The following is a 24,587-nucleotide window of genomic DNA, read 5'->3' on the forward strand; positions in this document are numbered from 1 at the left end:
CAATTCACAAGCAGGTCCGTCCTTGACCTATCTGCTTGGTGGATGTTTATGCATTTACACTCAGTGGGCTGCAGAGGAAATACCCACCTTATGACGTAACACCTACACGTGCTTGCACTTTTAAATAACGATGTAATATCACAGCCCCTCAGGAACCTCACGTCCGTCCCTTACCTACCAAATTTGGCTTCTGGCAGCCTCTGTTTGCCAGCCCCAGCTCCCACGCAGGGCTGGAACCGCTTATTCCTGCCTGATTTTTGTTTTTCCCTCTCTGAGGGCGCTCCCTGCACACCCTGAGGACCTCAGCACAGAGCTGGAACGCACGAGAGAGGCTGGCAAGAGCCAGCGCGAGGCACGAGCCGCCGCCGAGCAGAGAGTGGGCGCGGGACCCAGCTGAACGCGAGGGCACGGCTTCCCGCCCACACGGGCTGCAGGGCGGCCGCGCGCGCGGCGCGAGCACGTTGCAAAGTTCTCTGCCGCGTCCGTCGGTCCGCCCTCGCGCCGCAGGACCAATGGTGGCCCGGCGCGGTGCGGCGGCGACCAATCGGCTCTGTCCCGGCGGGCTGCCCGGCAAAATGGCGGCGCCGGTGGCGGCTCGGTGGATGCCGCGCCGCCGTAACGCTCGCCATGCCTGGTAGCCGGCGGAGGGAGCCCTGCCCCAGGCTCACCGCCCTGCGGGGGCGGAGCGGCGGCGAGGACGGGCTCGGCCGGCGACGGCGGCCGGCGGAGCGTCCCACGGAGGAAGAGGCGGCGGCGGCCGGCGGAGGCGAGGAGGGCGGCGCGGGCCGCGGCCTGCCCGCCAGGGAGGCGCCCCGGCCGTCGCCGTCGCGGGAGGCGGCGGTGCGCGGCGCGGCAGGTACGGCGGGAGCGGCCTCGGCTCTGCCCGCCCGTCTGCGCGGCGAGCAGCTCCCCGCGGAGGGCAGGGCCTGGGAGGAGAGGAGCCGCGACGTAGAGCAGCTTGCAGGGTGCATCTGGCGTAAGGATGGCGTCTTCTAGAAGTTGTGCAGGCGGTTCCGTGTGAAGAGCAGGCTGAGGCAGCTGGGAGCTTGTTGTGCGCAGCTGTGTCCTTGTTGTTATCAGCCCCACCTGGAGAGGCACAGAGAAGTGTGGATGGTGCACCTGCAGGGAGTTGTGACCCAGAGCCTTTCAGGGGCCTGTGGGTGTTTTGACCCAGACCAGTGTTATACGATCTTTTACTGTGTAAGACACAGAGTGAGGCAGGACACAAAACATAGCTCTACATAGCATTTCATTAACACACAGTACTCCTTCGGGTAAGAAGATAGGCAGTCCTCATATTTAGTGTTAGATGCTGGGCATCCAGCTGTCAGCATCCTGTCATCTGTATGTGATATCACCATCTTGTCCTGCATTAACTGCAGTGGAAAGAACCCATCCTGTAAGTAAAGAACCTCGATGACTGTGAGCTTTGTTTGATTCTTCCTTAAGTGCACCCTCAGTAAGGTTGCAGATGACACCAAGTTGACTGGAAGTGTCGATCTGCCTGGGGGTAGCGAGGCCCTACAGAGGGATCTGGACAGGCTGGAGAGCTAGGCCAATGGGATGAGGTTCAACAAGGCCAAATGCCAGGTCCTGCACTTTGGCCACAACAATCCCAGGCAACCCTACATACCAGGCTTGGGGCAGAACGGCTGGAAGACTGTAGGGGAAATGGACCTGGGGGTATTGATTGATGCTTGGCTGAACATGAGCCAGCAGTGTGGCCAAGAAGGCCAGTGGCATTCTGACTTGTATCAGAAACAGCATTGCCAGCAGGAACAGGGAAGTGATTGTCTCCCGGTACTCAGCTCTGGTGAGGCTGCACCTCGAGTACTGTGTCCAGTTTTGGGCCCCTCACTGCAAGAAAGACATTGAGGCCCTGGAGCATGTTCAAAGAAGGGCAACAAAGCTGGTGAGGGGTCTGGAACACAGGCCATATGAGGAGCAGCTGAAGGAGCTGGGAATGTTCAGCCTGGAGAAGAGGAGGCTCAGGGGAGACCTCATTGCTCTCTGTAACTACCTGAAGGGAGGTTGTAGTGAGCTGGGGGTTGACCTCTTCTCTTGTACCATTAGTGATAGGACCAGAGGGAATGGCTTCAAGCTGCACCAGGGGAGATTTAGGCTGGACATTAGGAAATACTACTTTTCTGAAAGAGTGGTCAGGCACTGGAATGGGCTGCACAGGGAGGTGGTGGATTCACCAATCCTGAAGGTGTTCAAGGAACGTTTGGATTTTGTATTGAGGGACATGGTTTAGTGAGAGCTATTGATGATGGGTGGATGGTTGGACTGGATGATCCTGTGGGTCTTTTCCAACCTTAGTGATTCCATGATTCTGTGAAAGCATCTCCATTGTGCCTCGCCCTGGGTCTGTTCGATTCTGAGTTTCTTCACCTGTGTGTTTGTTATCGTTTAATAAGGATCACGTTTCTGTTTACACAGAGCCATGTTTACATAAAACTCCAAAGAGATCACTGAGTAGGAAATCCAGAATACCCACCTTCAGCTCACCAGTTAATGACACTGATATACAGCAAGAAATCTTTTGGGATCCTCATTCACCAATTGCACGTGGAATAGGTAATATTAACAAAATTCAGGGTGCCTATCAAGGGAATGCAATTGCAATGTTTTAGAAGAAGGGAAAAGACTCTTCAGCAGGGTCTCTTGTGACAGAACAAGGGGAAATAGTTTCAAACTAACAGATGGGAGATTTAGATTGGACATAAGGAAGAAGGTTTTTACAGTAAGGGTGGTGAGGCACTGACACACATTGCTCAGAGATGTCATGGATGCCCCATCCCTGGAGACATTCAAGCTAAGGCTGAATGGAACTCTGAGCACCTGATAGTCCTGTAGGTTTCCCTATTCATTGGAGGGGAGTTGGACTACGTGGCCTTTAAAGATCCCTTCCAGGTCAAATGATTCTGTGATAAAAGTTCAAATTTATTGGAAAAATGCCCCTTCTTGTATCGTGACAGCACCTGGTGAGTCCAGAGGTGTTTGGTTTGATTTTACTTTTATTAAAATCCCCCAGATTGCTCAGTATAGTGTTATATGAACTTCGGACTTCATCAAGTGTAATTTGAGCTATAATGAACTTTATAAATTGTAAAGTTTTGCCATTTTTTAAGTTTTTTTTTTTATTATTATTATTTTCTTAGGCAAAGGAAAAACCAAACAGCTTACCAGTAGATGTGCAGTAGAAATTTCAGAAATTGTTAATAGGATTGCTCCTCAGGTAATTGTTACTTTCTAAAACAATGCTCTGTATATGCAGTACTGAAACAGAACAGTGCTTTTACTGAAGGCTCCCTTTTAGTTACAGTAGTCTAACATACATGGCAAGAAGCAAGTGTGCAGATAACTAGAAACATGTTTATAAAACTGGCTTGAATTATAATCATAAGCTCAACATTTGACTCTTAAAAAAACAAGATGTATGAAGAAAGTGGACTAGTTGCAGCTGCATTTAGGAAGTTCTACTTGCAGAACTCAGCTTATTGCCCCTGATCTTAGAAGATTTATTGTGGTTTACATATCCTTAATCACTTGTGCATTAAAAGGTATAGTTTCTTCACATACTGGATTTACTTGGCAACATCTGACTCGGAGATCCAAGAGAGGCTGCTCAATGCTATAAACGCAGTAAAGCTGCACCATTATTCTAAGTAATTTGTGTTTTTTACCCCAAGGTCCACGCTCTTGACGTCTCTTTCTGGCTGTCAAACTGACATCCACAGCCTGCAAAATGAAAAGAAGATAGTCTTTTAATAGGAGTCTATTGTTTGCATTGTACTAGATGGAAGAAGAGAACTTGTCATTCCCAGTACAGTCTGTAGAACGTGGCTTGCCAAAAATGCCTATTTATTTGACAGAGCCATTTAAATGTATTTGCTATTTTGAATATTTGTGAGAAAGGAGAATTAGAAAATCATTGATAAGGGATGTCATTTCCTTTTAAATGACTACAGTTCTATAATGACTATAAATAATATCATACTGGGTTTTCTAATATATATTGCTTGCGTTCTTTTTTTCTTGAAAAATGAAACATACTGAAAACTACCCTGATAGTCAGTGAAGTTCAAATTACCTTTGTTGGCTAACATGCAGTCACTCCTCACATTCAGTGTTTGGCTCTGGCCCTGTACTCACTGTACTGCTGCAGTAGTGTATCTCTTAGATTTAGGAATTCAGATCCCAGCCTGAATGTTGAAGCTGTAAAAAGAGCTCATTCCATTTCTAAACATCCTTGATTTCTGTTTAAAGGCTCCTTTCTAAGAGTTGTAATGGAAGAAGTCAGATTTTTTTTTCCATACAAAATATGATCTGTTTCAAATTCTTCGATCTGTTAATGCTGCTGTAAGTGGATAAAGATAAGGGTATCTTAAGTAGCTTCTTACTTGTGTACTAAAGTAAATAAACTAAATCACAGCTTGTAATGTGAATATTGCTGATTATTCGTAAACCTGACTGGGAAGCAAATATAGCATTAGATTTAATCACCAAACTAAAATTCAATTATTTTAATTGAAGTTTCAGCATTAAATTGATACAATTAAACTGATACAACTATCAGTTGACAGTGTTGGAGTAATCTTGCTTAGCTTGTATTGGTTTAGCTCCCATCCTTGGCTTTCAATAGATTTGATCCAATTTAATTGATTTAGTAACGTTAACTAATGCAAGGTGTGTGTCTAGTCAAATCCTTATCTGAAATCAAATTGCTAAGCATTATAAATCTAATCATCCAGGATGAAAAAGCAGCCTGTAATGAAGGCTCCCTTCTGGGGACGTGGATTGGTGAGGATGCTATTCCCTGCACACCTGGAGTAGTAAAAGTGCGAGCCAGGACAAAGTTGTGTTGTACAAGGTAAGTCAGAGTTTTGCCTTGCCCATTGTAGCTGGGTTTTCATGTAAAAAGGCTATGTGGTGTTTCAGTATGCATAGTGAGCCATGTGGTTGTGTATTAGCATACAGAAAGATTTTAACTTTGCAGTTGCTATCTTGTTAATTGGGTGGTTATCACTGGGAGTTATCTAAAGGATTGCGTGCATTGAGAGCAGCAGGATTCAGTCATACTCTCAGTAGCTGTTAAACTAGTGAATAAACAGCATATAGGGTAGCTTAGCTGAACTTAGCAAAACTTTCTCAATAGGTCTGATTCTCTTCTCTATTTTATTTTACTTTTGTGTTTTATTAATCTAGAGATCTAAAAATAAAAAGTCCTGAAGAGGAGCTCATGAAGCTGGCCAAGGAATTTGATAAAAATCTGGTAGAGCTAGATGCTGTTCATGAACAAGAGAAGCTTAGTCATGGCTTTATCCAGACCACCTCCGAGTCTTTAAATGATCACAAAGATGAATCAAAAATCAAGAACCTGAAATCGCTCCTTGATGAGGTTTCTGCAACAGGTACTGCTCTGTCTCTGAAACCAGTTGGAGAAAGCACTGGCATCCCTACAGGAGAGCCTCGTCAGTCTAGCAGTCAAAAGTCTATAGACCTTGAGGCTGAAATAGCCCTTCATGCTCTTTTTGATTGTTCTACCCAGAAGTGTAGTGGACAGTTAAGCCAAGGGCTCTCAGGTATTTCTCTAAATAACAGTTTCTGTGAAAACAAAAGTATCTTGGAGATTGACCACCTTCCTGAGCAAATTAAAAACGTGCAAAATGGCAGATCAGGTGCGTGTCGAAAAGATACCCTACGTGCACTAGGAAGTGTGAAACAGGCTTTTCAAAAAACTGATACTCACATGCTGACAAAAAAAAATTCTTCTTTGAAGACAGAATTGGTGGTCTCCAGTAAGCCTGCTGGAGTAGTTAATGATGATTTTGATGACTGGGATACAGACTTTTTGGCAGATGACTCTTTTGTGATGCAAATAACCCAAAATCCCGAGTTGATAAACATTGAAGAAGCTCCACCAATTCCTATAAATCCATCTGTGCAGGGTTCAAGTGATGCCAGCAGAACAAAGGAAAGAAGTAATTCTACTTCAGTAATTTGTTTGGAGAGCGTACACAAATCTAACAGTTTCCAGTTTTCACCTTTGAAGCATCCTAGTAAAAATGCACAAAATGTTGCAAAATCTCTTTCTTTACAAAAGCCTTATAATAAGATGGAAAACTCAAAGATGGCAAGCATGGATTCTGCTTGGAGAAGTGCCCCCAACAACGATTTTAACTGTATTCCTGTTTCAATGCAGTCTCAAGCGAAGAATGGAAATGGAACTGTTGAGCCTAAAGGTAACCTTGTTCCTCTTTGTCCTTCAAGATCTCATTCTCGTAGACCTCAGACTGAAAAACCAGGGAATGACACACACGTTGTTTTCTGTGAGTCAACCAGTGTTTCTACCAATACGAAACCTAATGTCAATACAGGTCACTTAAATCCAGCTGAAATACCAAAGAAATGTCCTCTGTCATTTGATGACTGGAATGAACCAAAATTCTCTGATGAGGTTTTAGACATGTTTTGTGAATCTGATAGTCTTTGGGATGCAAACTGCGAGGACGATGAATTATTGTATCAGGTATGTGATGATGTAGAAAAGCAGACTCAGAACCAGGATGTTAAACAAGGAAGCGAAAGAACTAAAACAATACAAGGAGCCAGTATTCAATCCAGATCAAATGCTGACAGTGGCTTTGCAGCATCTAAACCAGGACTATCTGATCACCCCTCAGCACAACAAAGAAATGCACAGCAGGATGGTCGTTCATTAGACAACTCTAGGAACTTAAGGGTTACACATGGGCTGACTGCAACAGGGCACGTAGCAAACTGTAAAAACGTACTGAATCCTCTAACAGCGACCTCTGGTACTTCAGCGAAGAGTAAATACACACTGTCAAAAAACTATCATCAAGCTGCTTCCGAAGATACTAGAAGGAGTGCTTCAGGAAAATGGCATAGGTCAAACTCTGTGCCGGCAAAAGAAACTAGTTCTGAAGCAAGCCCAGCTAATGCAATAAACATTTTGTGTAGCAAATCGTCAGAGAGCCAGCATCTTTTGTATAATACAGGAAAGATGCCAAATAACAGTTCCTGTAACAGCATGTCACTTCTGCCTTCAAAGTTTAAGTTTCGAAAGACTGACAGTTCTCAGAGAGCTCTTCATGTAGGGCCTGAAAATCCAGGGAGTCATTCTGGCATTGGAATTGCTCTTCAGGGTTTGGAAGGAAGTAAGAATCAGGTGAATGTGACCTCGCACAGCAAGCCTGAAAATACAAAACCACCTTTCAAGAGGCACCTTTCAGAGTCTTTTGCATTGCCTACATCAGGTGCGTGCCTTAGATATTGAATCACTGCTGAACTGCTTTTCTGTTGTTATTTTTTTCCTCATTGTGCACAGGAAGTTACAGGATAAGTTCATACCGTGTTTCATCTTAAAACAGATTTCAATATTTATCCATTCAGTTTAGGCAATAGTAAATGTACTAATGAGAATCTGGAAGTTGTTTTCTCCAAACTTAAAACTGTCTTGACACATTTCTTGAATTGCTGTAGTTAAGGACTTTTCTTTCCTATTTTTGTTCCGCTTCTCAGAAATCTTCATACTCCACAGCCACTCAGAACCACTAGAATCAGGTATACTCTGATGGCAGCACTCAGCACACTGTGCTCTGAGTTACTTCAAAGCATTTTGGTACGCAGTGAGTGCTGTAGTGCAAGTCAGTGCTTGAATTAGCAGTATGTATTGGGAAAAAAAATAAAAAACATTAAAAATTATTTATCTCAGCCATGATTTTAAAACCCCAGTTTATGGTGGGGCAGGGAAAAGGCAGCAAATGATACAGAATGCCAATTTCTTTTTATTGTATGCCTGGAAATTGGAACCTCGAATCATTCTGAAACCAAGGCGTGTATTGTTATTTGCTCTGTGACCAGAATTGCCAGTGAAATATTCCTTGTGTAATCAGCCCAAACACTAACGCTTCCTTTTATTTACCCTCCCAGATGGTCACTAGACCAGACCATTTTGAAGTGGTCTGCAATATTCTAAGCACTGTTATTCGCTAGAGAAATGTGGAACAAGCCAAGTTTCAGTCAGTCCTCACTTTCTCTTGACCTAATTGCTTGGTAGAGTATTTATTAGTACTAATTTTGATAAAATGGGCCTTTTGAAGTGTACTATATCAACCTCAATTGCTAGGAAGTGCTGTTATAAAAACAAAAAGTAATTCCTGGAAACCGTCAGCCAGCATTATGTAAAGAATCACTATTTTATCTTTTCTGTACCCAGCAAAGAAGTAGACAAATGGAAATAAACCATTTTGGATGGGAGGGGGGGGGGGAGTTAAATCGTCATTCTGCAGAATGCTTTAGAGAATGTATTTATGAAATAGAAAGTGCTCTCTTAGCTTAGATTTTATTTCCAGAGAAACAACAGAACTTTCCTCTATCTTAAGCTGTTTGTGAAAAGACCTTGCTGCAATGGAAGGCTGGGTATGAAGCAGTCTTTGCAAAAACTAATATATAATGGACATCTGTAAATCATCTTTTCTTAAGAATCAAATTGAGCCTTTGTTGTGTTTATCCAGTCTGGAAAACTACTTATTATGAATACATTAATTGAAAATGGGTGCATAAAAATGGTAAAATTCTTGACCTGAAGAATGATGGGAGCCTTCCTGTTGGTTCCAATGAGGTCAGGATTTTATTGTACAGGAATTTATAGTTCTGTAACACAACATATAAAATATTACGTTTAGCTATCATGTTCTTGTCTCCTTTGACAATTTTTATTGCTCCTTCTGACCTTTTTTCAACCTTTCTGGTTTTATTTGTGTGACACCTGTACTATATCTGACCCTGTGTCTATACCATCTCGATGCCCATCTCTCTAACTCACTAAATTGTAGAGCCCTTTTCATTCCAATAGCCTTAATTTTCTTAACCCACTGCCGTCTCCTGTGTTGACTCCTTGTGTCACAAGGTTCACTTGAAGGGCAGCCAACTAAAATTTCCTTGAAGCAAATGTCTGCACCCCCCCCATACCTTCATTGTGAGGTAGTAATCAGCAGCACTGCAAAGGTCATGCATCTTATCCCCCTTCTGCCCTGGGGACAGGATAGATGGGCTTGGGTGCCTGGCATGTCACAATAGTGTGCTCTTGCTATGTATCTTCACACACTGAAAACAGATGAGTTGAAATAAATATGGGAAAAAACAAAACAAACAAACAAAAAAAAAGTTGTAGGGTCCTAAATGTGTGTTTTTTATTTACAGTGTCTATGGTGGAACAGAAACACAGAAAATGTTCTCAAGAAGAAATTGAAAGAAAAAAACAAGAAGCTCTTGCACGAAGGAAATCCAGAATGCAGGCATTCTTAAAAGATGCTTCAGTTTGACTGGAGTTTCTAAGTTCTTGGGAGGGCAAAGTTGTAACGATGGAAGACATTTTAAACTGCACCCATGGTTGCTGACAGCAAGCTTTTCTTATTTCTTGATTGAAAAAAAGATCCTGATCCTGAGCCGTTACTGATATCCTGGTGGCATTTAGTCTTAATTAAAACAAACCTGTGGGAAACGTGTAGTCCCACACTGTCCTCAAAACAATGAATTTCCAGGCTTTTTGAGTTCCCATTCTGTTAGGCACTGGACTTACATGCTCTAAAAATCATGACCACATGAAAAAAATGGTGCACGCTAATAATTAAGAGGCTTCAAAAATGGGCTGTATGTATTTTGGCTGCATTTCTTTCACTGGAAATATTTTAAGCTAAAGGATGACACTCAAAGCACACGCAGACAATGCAATACTTGTGTTTGCTCTCAAGGGAAATTTCTAAAGTTTGAGTTAAAATAAGTGCAAACTAAAAAAGTCATAGAAATGAATAGATTTTGGAAGCCTTGATCTGTTTGTTACCTTTAGGCAAAAATTGTGCATGGTGAAGAAAGGGTTTAATATACAAATTTCATGAGGTGAAATAACAAGCAAGGGAAGAACGCTTTTGTTTTTAATTTCCTCTACGAAGAGATGGAATTGTCCTACCTAATAAAGCTAGTCCATTTTTGTTTCTTAACATGTTACAAGCTAATTAGAAAGGGAAGTCTCTGTCATTGTACCAAGCCGTAAGCAATACAAAATGCACCAGGTGAAATGTCACCAACTGTGAATCAGTTCAGCATGATGGTTATACATATTCTTCAAACTGAAGTCTGTTAAAACATAATAATGCAATGTCATGTCAGCTTAACGGGGGCTGATAGAATTCTCAATGTGATAGATGGGTGCAGAGCTCAAACTGCAAAAAGGGCCTGTGGGTAAGCTGTGAGATGTTTTTTAACTGAGGGATGCTTACATGTAAACATGTGACACTATGAAAAGTGACTGTGATTTTTCTTTGTAAATAACTAACTTTGAAATGTACCAAAGGTCAGATGAAGCTTTTGGTTTCTGTTAAATGTACCATTTTTGTAACTTTGGAAAATGTAAGTATTGTATATTTGTAAATTGTTATTAAACTTCTTTTTTTTTTTTAATATTTCTCTAGTGTGTTCTGAAAAATACTGGAGAAATTGGTAAAAGGAGGCGCAATGGGAATTCTCTATTGACTTTACCTTACAGTTTTGGGTTTTATTCAGTTACTCTACGCCTCACTTTTCTACCTATAGTGGTAGCAAACCACTTCCCGTGGTCAGTTTAAACTAAAAATCCTTTCCATAGGATGCTTAGGTGGTTCTAAGCATGACCATCTGCAGTTGGGTCCTGGAATAAATACTCTGCTGTGTTGTTTTTCAAACTACTGAAGGTGCTTTTGTATTAACCACCATCGTTGGTGCTAATTAGTGCATTATAAAATCAAATCCTGATGTCCACCAAAGATCATATTGGTGCCAAATGAGCATTACTTGCAGTTTCTGGCTGCAGTTCCCTGTCCTGCCAGCTCCAGCCGTTGCAACAAATGATGAGTTGGATCGGCTTCCTGATCTGAAAAAGTTAACCCAGAAAAAATGGTTTCAGCCTTTCAGCAAACTTCACCACAATGACACACTTAACAGATCAGATAACATAAAATAGCGTGCTGTGGAACCTCTGCTGGCAGTGTTCTAACAGTTTAGATTTGCAGGTCCATATGACAGACACATGAAACCCAACTAAGTCATGGTTGCAAACACTGTATTTATCCCAGTAAGAGTTTGATGATGAAGGGATCTCAGGCACAGGCAATAGTAAGGCACTGGGGCTGTCCTGAAATGATGCTGGTCTGACCCAGCACTTGCTCATCCTGTTACTGATCTGACCATCCCACTTGTCCTTGGAGCTGCAGAAAAGACCTTAGTGCACAATGAGGGGAATTCTGTTCTTAGAAGAGATATGCGAAGAGCCCTTTGCAATTGGAGGAAGATGCAATCAACCTTTTGATGAATTACTGTCACTTGCTTACCTGGTCACTTCCTATGTGCTGCATAACCATGATTGAAGGGTATTTGCTAGTAAGCGTGAAACATCTTTTTGACAGTTTACAGCTAGTGCATCTACTGCTCTCCCCCATTAACATAATCATTACAGTCGGGCTTTGACTTCTTCTTTTCATAAATACCTATTTTTTGGCATAGATGCTCCAATGCAAGGCCTTTAATTTGGCCTTTGTTAAACACTGTTTTCCAAATAGAAATCACAAGTTTTTTGGGATCGTGGTTTCTTAACTGCTGTCAAGACTAAATAAGACTCTTCTGGTCACAACCTTGCTATCCCAAAATGCCCTACTGTATCATCTTCCAATTAACAAACTAAAGAGTCTTTTTGTGACTTCGTGCTATTAGAAACAGAGAAATTGTTTCTTGGTTTAAAATTAGAACCTTTCTATACCACTTTTATTGGAATCTCTGGTCAAAGTGAAAAGCAATTACAGTTTCATGGGTGGACTCAGTGAAGGCAAAAGCAAGACTCATTTTGGCATAGGAATAACTACAAAGAATATCAACATCTACAATATCAACAGCAAAATTCCACCTGCCAGGTATTTTTATCTCAGAAAAGAAAAAAAAACACCACATTCATATCCTTCCTAGAATACTGAACACAGAGCAGCCCAGCAGGCAGAGCAGTGGGGGCCCTGGGTTTGCTCAGTGCAGAGCAGAGGAGCTGAGGGGAGGCACCATGGCGGCTGCAGCTCCTCGCAGGGAGCGGAGGGCAGCAACGTCGGGTTTGGGTGGTGCTGCATGGAGCCAGGGGTTGGACTCAGTGATCCTTCCAACTTGGGATATTCCATGATCCTAAGACATGGCAGTGGGCAGGCAAGAGCTTAACCTAGCCTAATCCCACATTGAACAAACAGCATCGTAGGGGTACAGCTACCCCAATGGGCACAGGCCAGACAGAAAGGGCAGCTCAGACTTCAGGTGCCCAAAGTGCCTTTCAGTTCTGCGCTGACAAAACCAGCCATCAGCTGAACAGAAACTGCAGGGCTGTGGTGCTGGGCCCAGACAGCTGCTGTGATGTACACGGGCAGCTTGGAATCTACGTGGACCAGATGAGAAGCACAAAACCTGCATTCTTCCTGCTTGCTGCCCTGATCCACCCTTTCTGCTCACCCTGAGGAAGGAAGGGGAGAAGCAGCCCCACAACCCAACAGATTCTGCACATTTTGCTCGGCACCCTTCTTGGCAACCCATCCATACTGCGTGTGCCAGCCTCAGTCATGCAAGCTCTTGTCTCACTGCTTGCAGGAAACAACAGTTCTTCATTAGGAAAGTATCTACATGATTGTAATTAATTAATACACATGTACATGTAAAAAGTTTGGTATTTCAATAGCTGGCGTTCCACTATGAAGCCACATCTTCCTCCAGGCAAAAAGGACCTATACGAATAGTAACAACAATCTTAAATACATCCCAAATTAAATTATGACTGTCATGTTTCATTATAAATTAATTTATGACTGTTTGCTTAAGGACTCATCTTCATTTCATTCAGAGCACAGTAATTTTTACATGAGCAATCAGTAGGCTTCAGTTTAAATGGAAATGGAAATCCTGTATGTCCCCATACCTGAGTATAACTTTTATTTCATGGGCTTTGAAATAATCTTGCTGTGAGGGATGTTTCTCACTAAAATACAAGGATTATCTTTTTCAGCTAAAACCTGTGCTGATTTTTTATTTTACATAGACAGGTATAGCGGAGTAAAGAACCTATTCATCATTATTCTTACCTATATCTAAAATTGTATATTTTAGAAAATACATCTATTCATACACAACCTTTCAGTTCATGCTGGTGAATGGACCCTGTTTAAAGCATTTGAGAAATTTGGTGACTTTTTTTTATTGCGTTATTTATGTCAGATTTTCAAAGAGGCAAGAATCCAGCAGCTCTCAAAGTTTTGGTCTACAAAGCACAATTAATCTTGGGGCTGCACTTCAGGAATGGCAATGTAATCTTATACTATGTGTACCACTTATTACATCTAGACCTTTATACCCAGAGGAATAACATAGATGAATTCATTGATTATATCTTTTTTTTAAGCCTAAAAAGAGCTACAATTTGTCAGGAAAGAATAGCTGGAAGCAACAGATAGTGACCTAAATAGTAGAATTCCAAAGATAAAATAGAAGAAAATGAACACAAATGCTTCATTGTTTGAGAGCTGCATTGTTTGTACCACACTCCAGTGAATCCAGTGTTTGTAGAAGAGGCCATAGCAGATAGAATCTGTGGAGCTAAAAATGACAGCCTGAGTAAGTAGCCATCAAGGATGAAGCCAGGAGGACTCCGGCAATTGTGCTGTAAATCATAACTGCAATATTTGCTCAAAGCTCCGGTTCCTACGCATGCTTGTTTTTGTCAGAATAGTCAGAAAAGTCCTGCCTCATAAAACACTTAGGAATACCTAATGTACTGTTCTCGTGGAACTAAATATAAATTTCTTTGACTATTGTCTGCGTGTAACGGCAGCATGGCAGCCTGCAGACCATTAAGGGCCTGATTCTCCTCCTGCTGCAATTTCCTTCCAGCTCTGGAGGTAATGGAGTGACTCAGGCAAGCAGAGAATTGAGCCCATTGCATTTCATTATTGTAAGTAGTTCTTGTCTTTAGCACATAAATCTACTAAAAGAGCACTGCGTTTATCAGAAATTGTTTACGCACATTTTTTGAAGTTTCTGATGGAAAAAGGTTGCATTTATAATACAACTGTTAGGAATCTTGTCCTGTTAAGGCTTCCACATCAGACTTCTTGCCCCTATACAGAAGATTGGAGCTATCTCCTAGGTTTCAAATTTACATTCACTTCTGGTTTAGTTTAGTTCTTAAACTCAGATATTTTCTACGGCATAAGTCATCCACTCCTGACATTTAAGGATATGGCATTTGATGTGGTAAGGCTGTGCAATCTGTAATCTGTAGACGTTGAGGGGGATATCTGGCCTGCCTTTGAAGGAGGCGTGCAGGGTGAATGAGAACAGCAAGATCATATATGCTGTACAACAATCTATGCATGTGAAATTTATGAGATGCTCCACATCACTGACAAAAATTTATAGAGATCAAGAAAGTTTGAGTAAACTGCATTAGAGTGTCAAATGCTGATAATATAACTCATTAAAAAGTCTATCTAAGTAACAGTTTTCTAACAGATAACCACACAGATATGAAGAAAAGTTGGAGGACAGCCTGCAGAAAGAGTTGTGGAGGTGAGTGGAAAGAAATTTGGAGATGGTTTAAGATAATGTCAATCAGAGCAGACCAGGTAATGACAAACCCTTTTTTCACTTTCTTGAGAAAGTCTGAGGCTCTAACAAAGCTACATAAAACACCTGTTAGTTATAAAAATGTCAAACAAGCATACATTTGGGAGATGGAGAGACTCAAACAGTCATGCAAGGAGAGAGAGATTCCTGGAAGACGCATCGGATATATATGTCATCACAGCAATTTGCCTGTCCACGTTCCAGAAAAATCACAATTGCTTTTGTGAGCACTGAAAGTAATCAAGCCTGATTTCTTACAAACTAATTAAGATTCAAAAAGATGAATGTTGCAACTGAAGATTCTTCAGCTGAGTCATTTATAGCATGAGAATGCAGCATGGATACCCAAGTGACTGGTAAGAAGGAATGCACACCTGAGCTTTTCTGGAGATAAAGGGATTTTTTGAGACTTCCTTTTCCATCAACTCTCTCTGTTCCATCAAGGTTCTAAAAACCATCATTGTTTTTTATATTCTCTAAAGGACTCCTATCTCCTAGTCTGCTAGTGAGATTTCCCTATTCCTTTCATTCAATGGTAGCGTTGCACTCATGATGGCTTCAGCACATAGAAGATTATTGCCAGCCTCCAAATTTGCCCAATTTTCTTTATTCATAGGAAGTCTAGGGGTTCACTAGTTAGTAAAGAAATCTGGTGTTATCTTTGACCTAGGAGCAGGAGAAGGAGGGAGAGGGCCTGAGGTTTCCATCCCCCAACAAGCCTTGTGCAGTACCTTGTGCCTTTCTCTGCACTTCCCCCAGCTATCTCCAGGCTGGCAGAGGCTGTTGTCAGTCTGGCTCCTCCATCAGCTGAAACCACCAGCCCAACCCTCTTATACGTATGCATGCACGTTTTAATTAATTTTCCATTGCTGAATATTCATCAGATAAAATGAAGAAGTAAATCTAATTCTAAAATGATGCCGGCTTCGATATTTACTGCAACTTAATGACAACTTTAGACAAGAATTTAATTACGCAGAGCCAACATGCAACCCACACTGCATGAATGTACCAGGTGACTTATTTTAAGGAGTAATTCAGAGTGTAACTTTTAGACTGCTCCTCAATATGCACTTAAATCAAAACATTTCCGATGATGGAGCACATTCTTCAAAACTGATTACAAAAATAGCCACCTCACTAATGGAATGATTTTATGTGTTACAGTATAAATAACCTGTGAGGACACTCTTGGGAAGTTACACTGTAATTTAGCACTGTTACAATCAGAAACTGCTAAGGAAATATTTTTTCTTTGACTTGGACCTACTTTTTCTCCTTTATGTTACTTAGAAACAGTTTTCTAAAGGACAGTTTCCATACCAAGCCCAGAAACGGCATTGAAATCTCATGCTCTGTGACAGCACTTCAGGTGTTGTCTACATGCAGCTGCTGTTTAACTGTAACAAACTTGTTTCAATTTAAAAAGTGGCTGACACTATGCCCTGACTAAGCAACTTTAAAAACAAATAAGTTGGCATAACACACTTGGGTGGATGAGGAACTAGCTTTGTTCTGGGACCTCCATGCTTAAACAGACAGATGTGAAAACACAGTGATCATTCTATGATCTGCAATTCACTATGCAACTATCCTGTGTGGTATCTTTTTAGTGGGCACAATTTGCATTTGGAAATCTTCATTTAGGTAAAAGTATTTGTATTACAGATTATTCCAACACCATTGTGAGGTTACACCAGGCATATGCTTAAGGATACTTCCACTTTATAGATAGGCATGCCATCTTCTATGAGCTCCAAAGGCATCTAAAGAAAGATTTACACCCACCCTGTGTTGCAACAGCTCCAGAGGAACTCTAACTAGCCAAGAGTAAATAATGCCCATAACTGAAAACGCTGAGCAGCACCTCAGCTGGTGTAAATTGTCATAGCTGCTCTGTGGAGCTGGGGATGCTTTACACGACCAGAGGATTTGTTCCTCTGAATGCACAGGACATCAGCCTCCAATACATGAAATGACCTTGTGCAGCAGGAATGCACAAACTTTCTTTTGAGCTCAGTGGGAAGCATGATTTCTAACTCCAGCCCCACAGGTGTGCTTCACCTTTTATTGCTCAAGATGGGTATTTGCAATGGCCCATTGGGTAGCAGAGAGATGTCTTTTTAAGGTCCTTTCTAAGGCACATTCTGAATGTGGCTGGAAATATTTACTTGCTGCTGAAATTGCACTGGGTAAGCCACACATATTCTGAGAGCTCATAGATAAATACAGCACTGCGTGGTCATCTGCTGAAGGGGTCGTGAGCCTTTGATTAGGCCTGTGTTGACTTAAAGGCCCTTCACTCTTAAACAGAATCATTTCATTTCCTGTAGAGGGAAAGCTTTAGTTACCTTCAACATTTTGGCACGTTGTACTTGAAAGCAGGCTGGGAACCTGGATTGGACCCCTCCAGTCATGTTTCTGTAGCTCTCACCACTTCAATTCTTCAGCTCTTGACCTTGTCCAAACTGTATCACGACCTTGGTGCAACAAAGTCCTTTGCAGAATATAGGATATATCCATCTGACCTGAATTTCCAAAGCCAAGGGCAGCCCTGAAGGAACTGGAAGGTGACTCGCTTACCTGCAGCGCATCCACACTCTTGGCTCACAACTTAGACAGCCTCTAGATCACGATGCTAAAGTGTGCCACATGTTGAAGCAAGAGCTCTCTATATCATTATATATACTGCCTATACCAGAGGGATTATTTCTAATAATCTCACTTAACAGCCCACACATCATTATGTCTGTCCTAAGGAGCTTAGCTGTCACCCCCCCTCCTTTAAATTCAGCTGGGTGAAATTGGTAGAATAAAAAAAAACCCTATGCAAAAAAATCGTCCTGCTCTATCAAAGTCCCTGAGACTCTCTTTCTAACTCCAATATAGTCATAGCCATAAAATCTCACCCAGTAAAATCCCAAGTTCTGTATAACAACTTCTTTCCTCGTCACAACAAGCAACTGTGAGTGCCAGGAGCTCTTAGCTCTTAACAGAATTCTTTCTAAACAGTATAGAGATAACAGGTTAGTTGTATAGCTGGCAAGTCCTGCTTTCAACTTTTTTTCAGGCTTCACTGCATGAACTTGTTTTTTGCTTTTTTTCCTTCCCCTAAATTGATGATTTTATATCCATACACCCCTGTAATGTACTGCTCTGAGTACCTCCCACACACTACAAATGCAAGGCCTGCGCTGCTCTCTCATCTCCACTGGTTCCAGTTTGCAAGGTGCAGACATCTGACTTCTTCAGAGCTGCTACTGGCACAAGAGAAGAGATTGCACTGAGTGCCCCTGGCCATGTCACATTTCTGGCCTGCTGGTGCGTTAAGGCCTCTGTCTGACTGAGAAAAAGGTACACTTGGAAGTTTAGAGGCAAGTTTTAATGAAAGATTTCAGAAGCAAAAGAAAAAACTGTTCTTGGGTGACATTAAAAAATGCTTCCTTGTCTATGGAATGGCATCAGCAGAAAGTGCAAAGAGGGGAGAAATGAGACAGAGGAAACCTGTAAAAGAGAAGAATGGGAGAAGCAGTTGGCTAAATGGAGTACAAATAAATAACAACAGAACTTCAAGCAATACATTTCCAAGGGTTTTTTAATAGCTTGAATTTGTTATAGCAGGCAGTGGAGAATCTAGGAAGCCGCTGGCTGCAGAGTGTACTGTCAAGCAGCAGTGCAGGTGGGAGGGAGGACGTAAGGAGAACCTGCAGACATCGACCTTCAAGAATGGGGTTGGCCACAACATTTTTAGCTTGGCAGCGATGAAAAAATCGTGGGAAATAGAAACAATGGCAAAAGGGGCAGCAAGGTGTGAGAACTGAGCATCCTGGAGACAGCTTAGGAGGTGATGTCACAGAACTGATAAAGGAGATGGCATCTGAAAATCAAGAAGAAATGCTAAATAAGTGACCTTAAGAATTCAAATCACTACTGAAGTGGCAGTGGGATGTATGGCAGCAGATGGTTATGAAAGCCTGGATAAGAGCATTACTGGCAGACACAGAGAGAGACAGAAGGCCACGTGCACTGGGGACTCTCACAAAGGTACCTCTGCTTGGGCAAAGAGGTGAGCAAGTAGCAAAGGGAGCACAAAAAATCAAGGAGCCATCAGTAAGGATGAGTCTTCAAAGCAAAATCAGAAATGAAAGAAGAGAATTACAGAAGTCAAATGTTGGGAGGGAGAGAACAAGATAAAGATGGCAAAGATTGACCTTGGATGGCACAGGAACTTGAAAAGCTTATTTATTATAAATGAGAGGCAGCTAAGAAAAGAGAAGGTATTTAAGATAATGGGAACAAACTAAACCTCTGTGAATATGAAGATGAATGGCAGGAGGAGATCAGTGGGTTGTTACAAAGGCAGACTGCATTAAAGGAATTTTTCAATATTTTTCAATATTTGAATGTTTCAATGTTTGAAAACAGTGGAATATTTTTCAAGACAAAGGAGCAAAAGCATACTTGAAAGCAGAGAGTCTAGAAAACAGAGTGGTTAAAAGAAGAGAATAAAAGAAGAACTGACAGATCATGGAAGACTTTTGCACTCGGTCTGGAAAATCATTGTGAAGAAGTAGGAAGAAGAGAGAAGGGGAGGATAGAGCAAGAGGAAGTGGAGGTCTTCTCTGGGCTTATTTACTCTGTCCTTACAAAAGAGGACTTGATCCTGGCATGGGAAGGACAGAAGTTAGCAGCAAAACATTTCATTAGTCATGAGCAAACACAGAGGGTTTGAAGCTCCCAACCCAGTATGAACATCTGCATGAGGGGCGGCTCAGTCTCTGGAAGAAGCCCTGACCCTATTAAAGTCAATGACAAAACTCCTGTTGCCTTCAACAGAGCCAAAATTTCACCTTGTGTCTATGGCCATTCCACTGAGACTTCCAACATGAATGCCAATTAGTGCCAGTTTCAAAGGTGACATTCGTGACACGGATACTCGCTCCGCTGGGAGATGAGCTAAGATTATCACACTGAGTTTGCATAGACCAGAAAAGGTAAGTGTGACATTCCCTGACCTAACAATCAGCTGAGGCAAACAGATGCATGCACACAGAAATAGCTCTGATTTTTAGTATTTCCAAAGCATCCTAAAAATCGCATCATTATTGATTTCAAGAAAAAGAAATAAATATGTATGAATTAGCAGCTCAGCCTCTGCGTGGCAGGTCTAAATGAATCCATTAGTATGTTAAAAGCCACACATAAAATAATGTTTAATTTATTTAAAAAGAGGGGGGTGAGCAAAAATCTCTAAAAGGTAAATTGTCTCATTCTTTAAACTGAATAAGCAGATAAAAATGAGGATAGTGCATTACTGCTTAGAGGCTTTCAGAAGTTAGACTTGTACAACAGCCACTGTTAGCACCTTCAGATTAACAGTTCAACAATCATTGGAATATTAAACTGAATGTGTCATTGTAATCTTGTAAAATACACGTGTGAGCATTTTCACTAATATCTGGATTGGTCAGAGATGCAAGCAGACAGCATAAGGCAGTTCTCAGAATAGTTACTTTCACATGTCTAGATCAAAGCCCATGCAGCCACCCTTACGATTCAACACACAGTATTACTTCAACCTCCGGATAACAGCAAACTCCTCCCATTTTTCAGACCTACACCAGTTCTACCAGTGACTGCACTGAGTCAGACCTGCAATATCCAGTTCAACTGTCCCACTTATGAGAGTAAACCGGGACTAACTAGAGGAGAGAGCCTCACTTCTGTATTTCATCGCAGTGCTACATATATCAGAATGTTTCCTATTGGGACTAATCTTGATCTCCCATTCTGCACCATCATTTCCATCTAAATATGTCACCTGCACCATTTAGGCTTAAAGGAATAAAGGAAAACCACACCAGTATACCAACAGCAGTAATATATGATGAGGAGCAGATCAGCCACATTTCAGACCCCAGGAGACTGCTGTTTCAAGGCAAATCTGTATCTCATTCTAAGCCAGCTTCTGAATAAATATGTGATCGCATCAGGAAGTCACCATACTGCTCCTCCTGTGCACATGTTTGCACGCAGGCATGGCCTGTGAGCAGCTGACAGAATGCCTGGAGGAGCCTGAGTCTGGCAGAGCCCAGGGGCTGCAAATCCAGCCTGAGAGTGCGCTGGCAGCTCTGCATGTGGGAGCTTGCACATCACCTGCTTGCACTGTTCCTAGCCCTAGGAAATGCACTAAATCTTTCAGACTATCCATGCCAAATTCATCAGCAGCTTTAAAACGGAGAAAGAAAAACACAGAGCATATATTTACTGTTCCCATTATGTAAAATAAAAGAAAAATGAGAATGCATAACAAGGCATCAACTCACTGCTCTTCTGCCACAGTGTGGAATAAGGCTTGCTCAACACCTCAGTGCCATTTATGTGTGAGCCTGTTGCAATCACTACTAACATGAGATGAGCCATCAGGCTTCCTCAGCCTGCCTCACACTGTGCCCACGTTGCTCTGTGTCTGCTCAGCACACAGCTCTTCCCCATCTCATCTGCAGTCTTCTGCAAAAAGCAGTGGTAGAGTAGAATTGATTGATTTGGTGTTGTATCAGTGTCAACACCAAACCAAAGGACGCCAAGAGCTGAACACGAGTCACTGCAGTGCTTGAAAGTCAGGCTCAGAAGGACCAGGCCAGCAGAGGAGGGAGAAGGTTAAGCAGCTCAAGAGCTTTTCCTCACAAAGCCTCGGGCTTGGCGGGTTTCTCTTATCGAGACATGGAGTTGTCCATTCCAGCAGAGGGGTGAAGGGGGGCTGCTATGTTTGTGTGTTGAGTGAGGAGGAGATGGGTTTCATTAATCTTAAATGCCTTTGCAATTCAAGAATTGTAGCTCTGGATCAGTTCCTGTACTAACATGATTAGCAAATATTGACTTTTGAGTACAATAATAATGTGTCATCTGAAACCCTTGATAAGTAACTTAAGTACTTCCTTAGCTTGCATCTTATTAAATTAGATGAGGTACAGTTGAGACACATTACACAAAGCCATTGAAATGAGAAATCAGACCTAAAGATTTTAGCAATGATTGATTAAGAAAAGTCCAAAGTTACAATACAGGTGAAACGCTGCGGCCCATATTCTGATCTCCCATCCACCACTACAAATACAGATTGCCTTGCTCTAGTATTTATACTAATGCTAGTGAGCTAATTGGCATCAGGCAATTTGCTTCAGTATTTGCTAACGTGGGTATGTTTTCTTTGGAAATCTCTGGCTTGAGGTGAAGTCACTTTTTTCCATTTTTGCAATACCGTAATTCTCATCATTGTAACAGAGGTAAACATTCCCTATTTGTGACTTTTTGACATGCAATCCATCATCTGATTATACACAAAGGCCATAGAATGTCAGTTTTATGGAAGGTTAACTGACATGGGTTTTGAGCTTTTGAAGTTAATATAAGGAAGAAAAAGAAGCATGTCACACTTGCGTGCCTGTGAATATGGTAAGTATAACATACTCAAATCTGTTCATAAGGTTTAGTTTAAAAATGTGTACAGCAACTCAACCAAGAAAGGAGTTAAAAGATGTGATACTCCTCAGATGCAACCTGACAAATCTTACTTTATTGATTAGTTTTCAAAGGCAGTGCAGTGAGAGCACTACACTTACAATAGACTTTGGAATGAGGAGGGGGGGGAGAAGAAAGCTCCAAATGTCATCAAAGCAAATGGTCTGTGAATGTTGCTTCAAAGCTAGTCATTAGTTGCCAGGGTATTTTGCCACAAAGCTTGTAAAGAGGTTTTCCTGGAGGGGAAGGTATGACAAAATGCACTTCTTGGCAAGATGACTTCTGCTTAAATAGCAGGACACATTAATTCTTGCTTGATACATAAAATTAATTAGAGGATTAACATCCTTTATGAAATTTTGCCAGAGATTTTTTCCTTTTTACCAGGAATAGACCCCAGGCCTTTTCTGTACTCTAATGAAATTGCAAATTGACTTGTGTTCAAATGATGCTTGACTAAAATGAATAATTAAAAATGTATTGCTAACAATGAGATGGGTCAGCTGATCTTTTCAAGGATTAATTAGTTTCAAGAACCATCTTTCTCATGTAACATAGCAAAGGCCACTGCCAGAACACCTTTTTTTTTTTTTTTTTCATACAGTAGTTCTCCTCAAAGTCAATGGAGACCCCTTCTATTCCCAGCTACCCAAGGTTTTATTCCAGATTCAGTCTGCAGAGAGTGGGCTTTTCTTTACGGCAAAGCAGAGAGGGGCTACGCCTGAAGGAGTTGATCTGTTATTGTATCTAAAATCCAATGATCCCAATTCCTCTCTTTATTACAGCCTGATACAAAACCAAGCCGAACTGGCGGGAGTCTCCTGGTTATCTTCATTATGTTTTGTGTCATCGCCAGGAAAGTGTGCTACTCTAAGTCCCAAATACCTGCACGGAGATGAACAACGGCACAGATCTCTACAACTGAGAAAGGAGGAAGGATGAAATTTTCCATAGCTCAACAAATAAATGGAGGAAAACTAAGACTCTGGAGAATAAGGAAACCTGTGATATATGCGTGCATGGTCTTTCATAAAATATGTTGGGATTTGCTGCTCTCCAACACGAACAAGGAGGATCAGGAGCTAGGAAAAATGACTCAACATAAATTTTTCAGAAATAGATCAGGAATCCAATTCTCAAATTTTTCAAAAGTTTGAAACATAATTTCCAATAACATAATCTCCAAACGCACCTATGCCGCTAATTACTTTCCATTTTCACATCTGCCATGAAAAATCCCACCGAATGTCTATCCTTTTCTCTACATGCCTTTGAAAATTGGCTCCGGGTACTATTTGTGAAAGTGACTTGTATACTGTGGCATCTCAGCCTGGCTGAACGCCACACAAAGCAACGTTTGGAGGTTAAGAGCAAGAAGTTGGAAAAACTGCATTGCTGCCGTGATTCCATCCTTTTTGGTTTTTGAGTTAGTTCGTTTTGAGCTGATTCGGGTATATTTGTGCAGTGCTGCTCTATGCTGCATAGAAATTTTCTCGGGTACTTTGAAAACGTAACCTTTAACTTCACGTAAGGCGAGACTTACAGAGACATAAAGGTGCAAAGGGAGCGGACGATTACAGCTGAGGAGCCAACTGGTAACTTGCTGCTGAAAATCTTTTTCTGAGATCTTTCTTTTAAAATACAAAATGCCTGCGTTACTTCCCCAGTGTGTGCAAATAAGCATGTTTCATTTCTTAAATTCCTTAATCGCCTCCTGTGTTTGTAAAAGGTCCCTTTCTGCGATGAGAATTTTCTTTAAAAAAAGGAACCCTGACATTCAATTTCAGTGTTTTCTCAAAACACTTTCTAATTCTCAAAACGCTTATTTCTACTGTACATGTCTCTGAGTTCCTGTCTCCGATGGATTTTTCAGATGTGTTTTATGTTGTGTGATGATGTTTCTAATTTGGGTGATGAAAGGTTAAAAGATACGCCTGTATGAAATTACCCAGTGGCTCCTGTGAACTAACATCATATCTTATTGAGTATGATCACTCTGTCATTTGCTTTGGCTACGGCCAAGGTTTCAGATACAGTAGGAGTACACCAGGATCCCCAGAGCCTACTGCAGAATTTGGAGGGGGGCAAAACCACATAGTTTCCTTGCCTAAGACTCACTAGTCATGTGTAAAGAGACGATGCTCTGGAAAATGTTGTTTTTCTTTGGCTGCCCTTTAGTCAGATCTTCTCACTGCTGGCATTGTGCAGAGTCAGCTTAAAAGGTGTATTTAGCATCGAGGGATTTGGTAAATACTGCTTTATTGTGCTTTGTACTCCCTACAGGGCATTCTGAAGAGATGAATAATAAGTGTGAACAGGAAGAGCAAGTTTCCAGTCCTGTCAAATTAATTAGACCA

The 24,587-nt window shown here is 41.6% G+C and overlaps 1 protein-coding gene and 1 long non-coding RNA gene across 2 annotated transcripts in view; one reads left to right on the forward strand and one right to left on the reverse strand.

Moving 5' to 3' along the window:
* Positions 1-627: 627 nt before the first annotated feature.
* Positions 628-10,489, forward strand: ETAA1 (ETAA1 activator of ATR kinase). Its single transcript, XM_042821779.1, has 6 exons — positions 628-856; positions 2,443-2,580; positions 3,165-3,241; positions 4,758-4,876; positions 5,212-7,286; positions 9,235-10,489. The coding sequence occupies exons 1-6, from the start codon at positions 628-630 to the stop codon at positions 9,354-9,356; spliced, it is 2,760 nt and encodes a 919-aa protein (XP_042677713.1). The 3' UTR covers positions 9,357-10,489.
* LOC122161982 overlaps positions 2,896-24,587 on the reverse strand; it is a 68,903-nt gene continuing 47,211 nt past the window's right edge. The window contains exons 3-5 of the long non-coding RNA XR_006169367.1: positions 10,861-10,939; positions 9,004-9,138; positions 2,896-3,744 (exon numbers count right to left, since the gene is read on the reverse strand). This is a non-coding gene — a long non-coding RNA (uncharacterized LOC122161982). The remainder of the gene's footprint in view (positions 3,745-9,003; positions 9,139-10,860; positions 10,940-24,587) is intronic.

This window comes from Centrocercus urophasianus, unplaced genomic scaffold (assembly GCF_019232065.1).
Source record: "Centrocercus urophasianus isolate 14NV4802_14NV808 unplaced genomic scaffold, USGS_Curo_1.0 seq_10, whole genome shotgun sequence".
NCBI classification, from domain to species: Eukaryota; Metazoa; Chordata; class Aves; order Galliformes; family Phasianidae; genus Centrocercus; species Centrocercus urophasianus.

Excerpts from the sequence above, each read along its gene's own strand:
- ETAA1 (XM_042821779.1), top strand. The coding sequence starts at position 628 with ATGCCTGGTAGCCGGCGGAGGGAGCCCTGCCCCAGGCTCACCGCCCTG. Across the intron at positions 857-2,442 it reads GGCGGTGCGCGGCGCGGCAG|AGCCATGTTTACATAAAACT; the intron begins GTACGGCGGGAG and ends CTGTTTACACAG. Across the intron at positions 7,287-9,234 it reads TTTTGCATTGCCTACATCAG|TGTCTATGGTGGAACAGAAA; the intron begins GTGCGTGCCTTA and ends TTTTATTTACAG.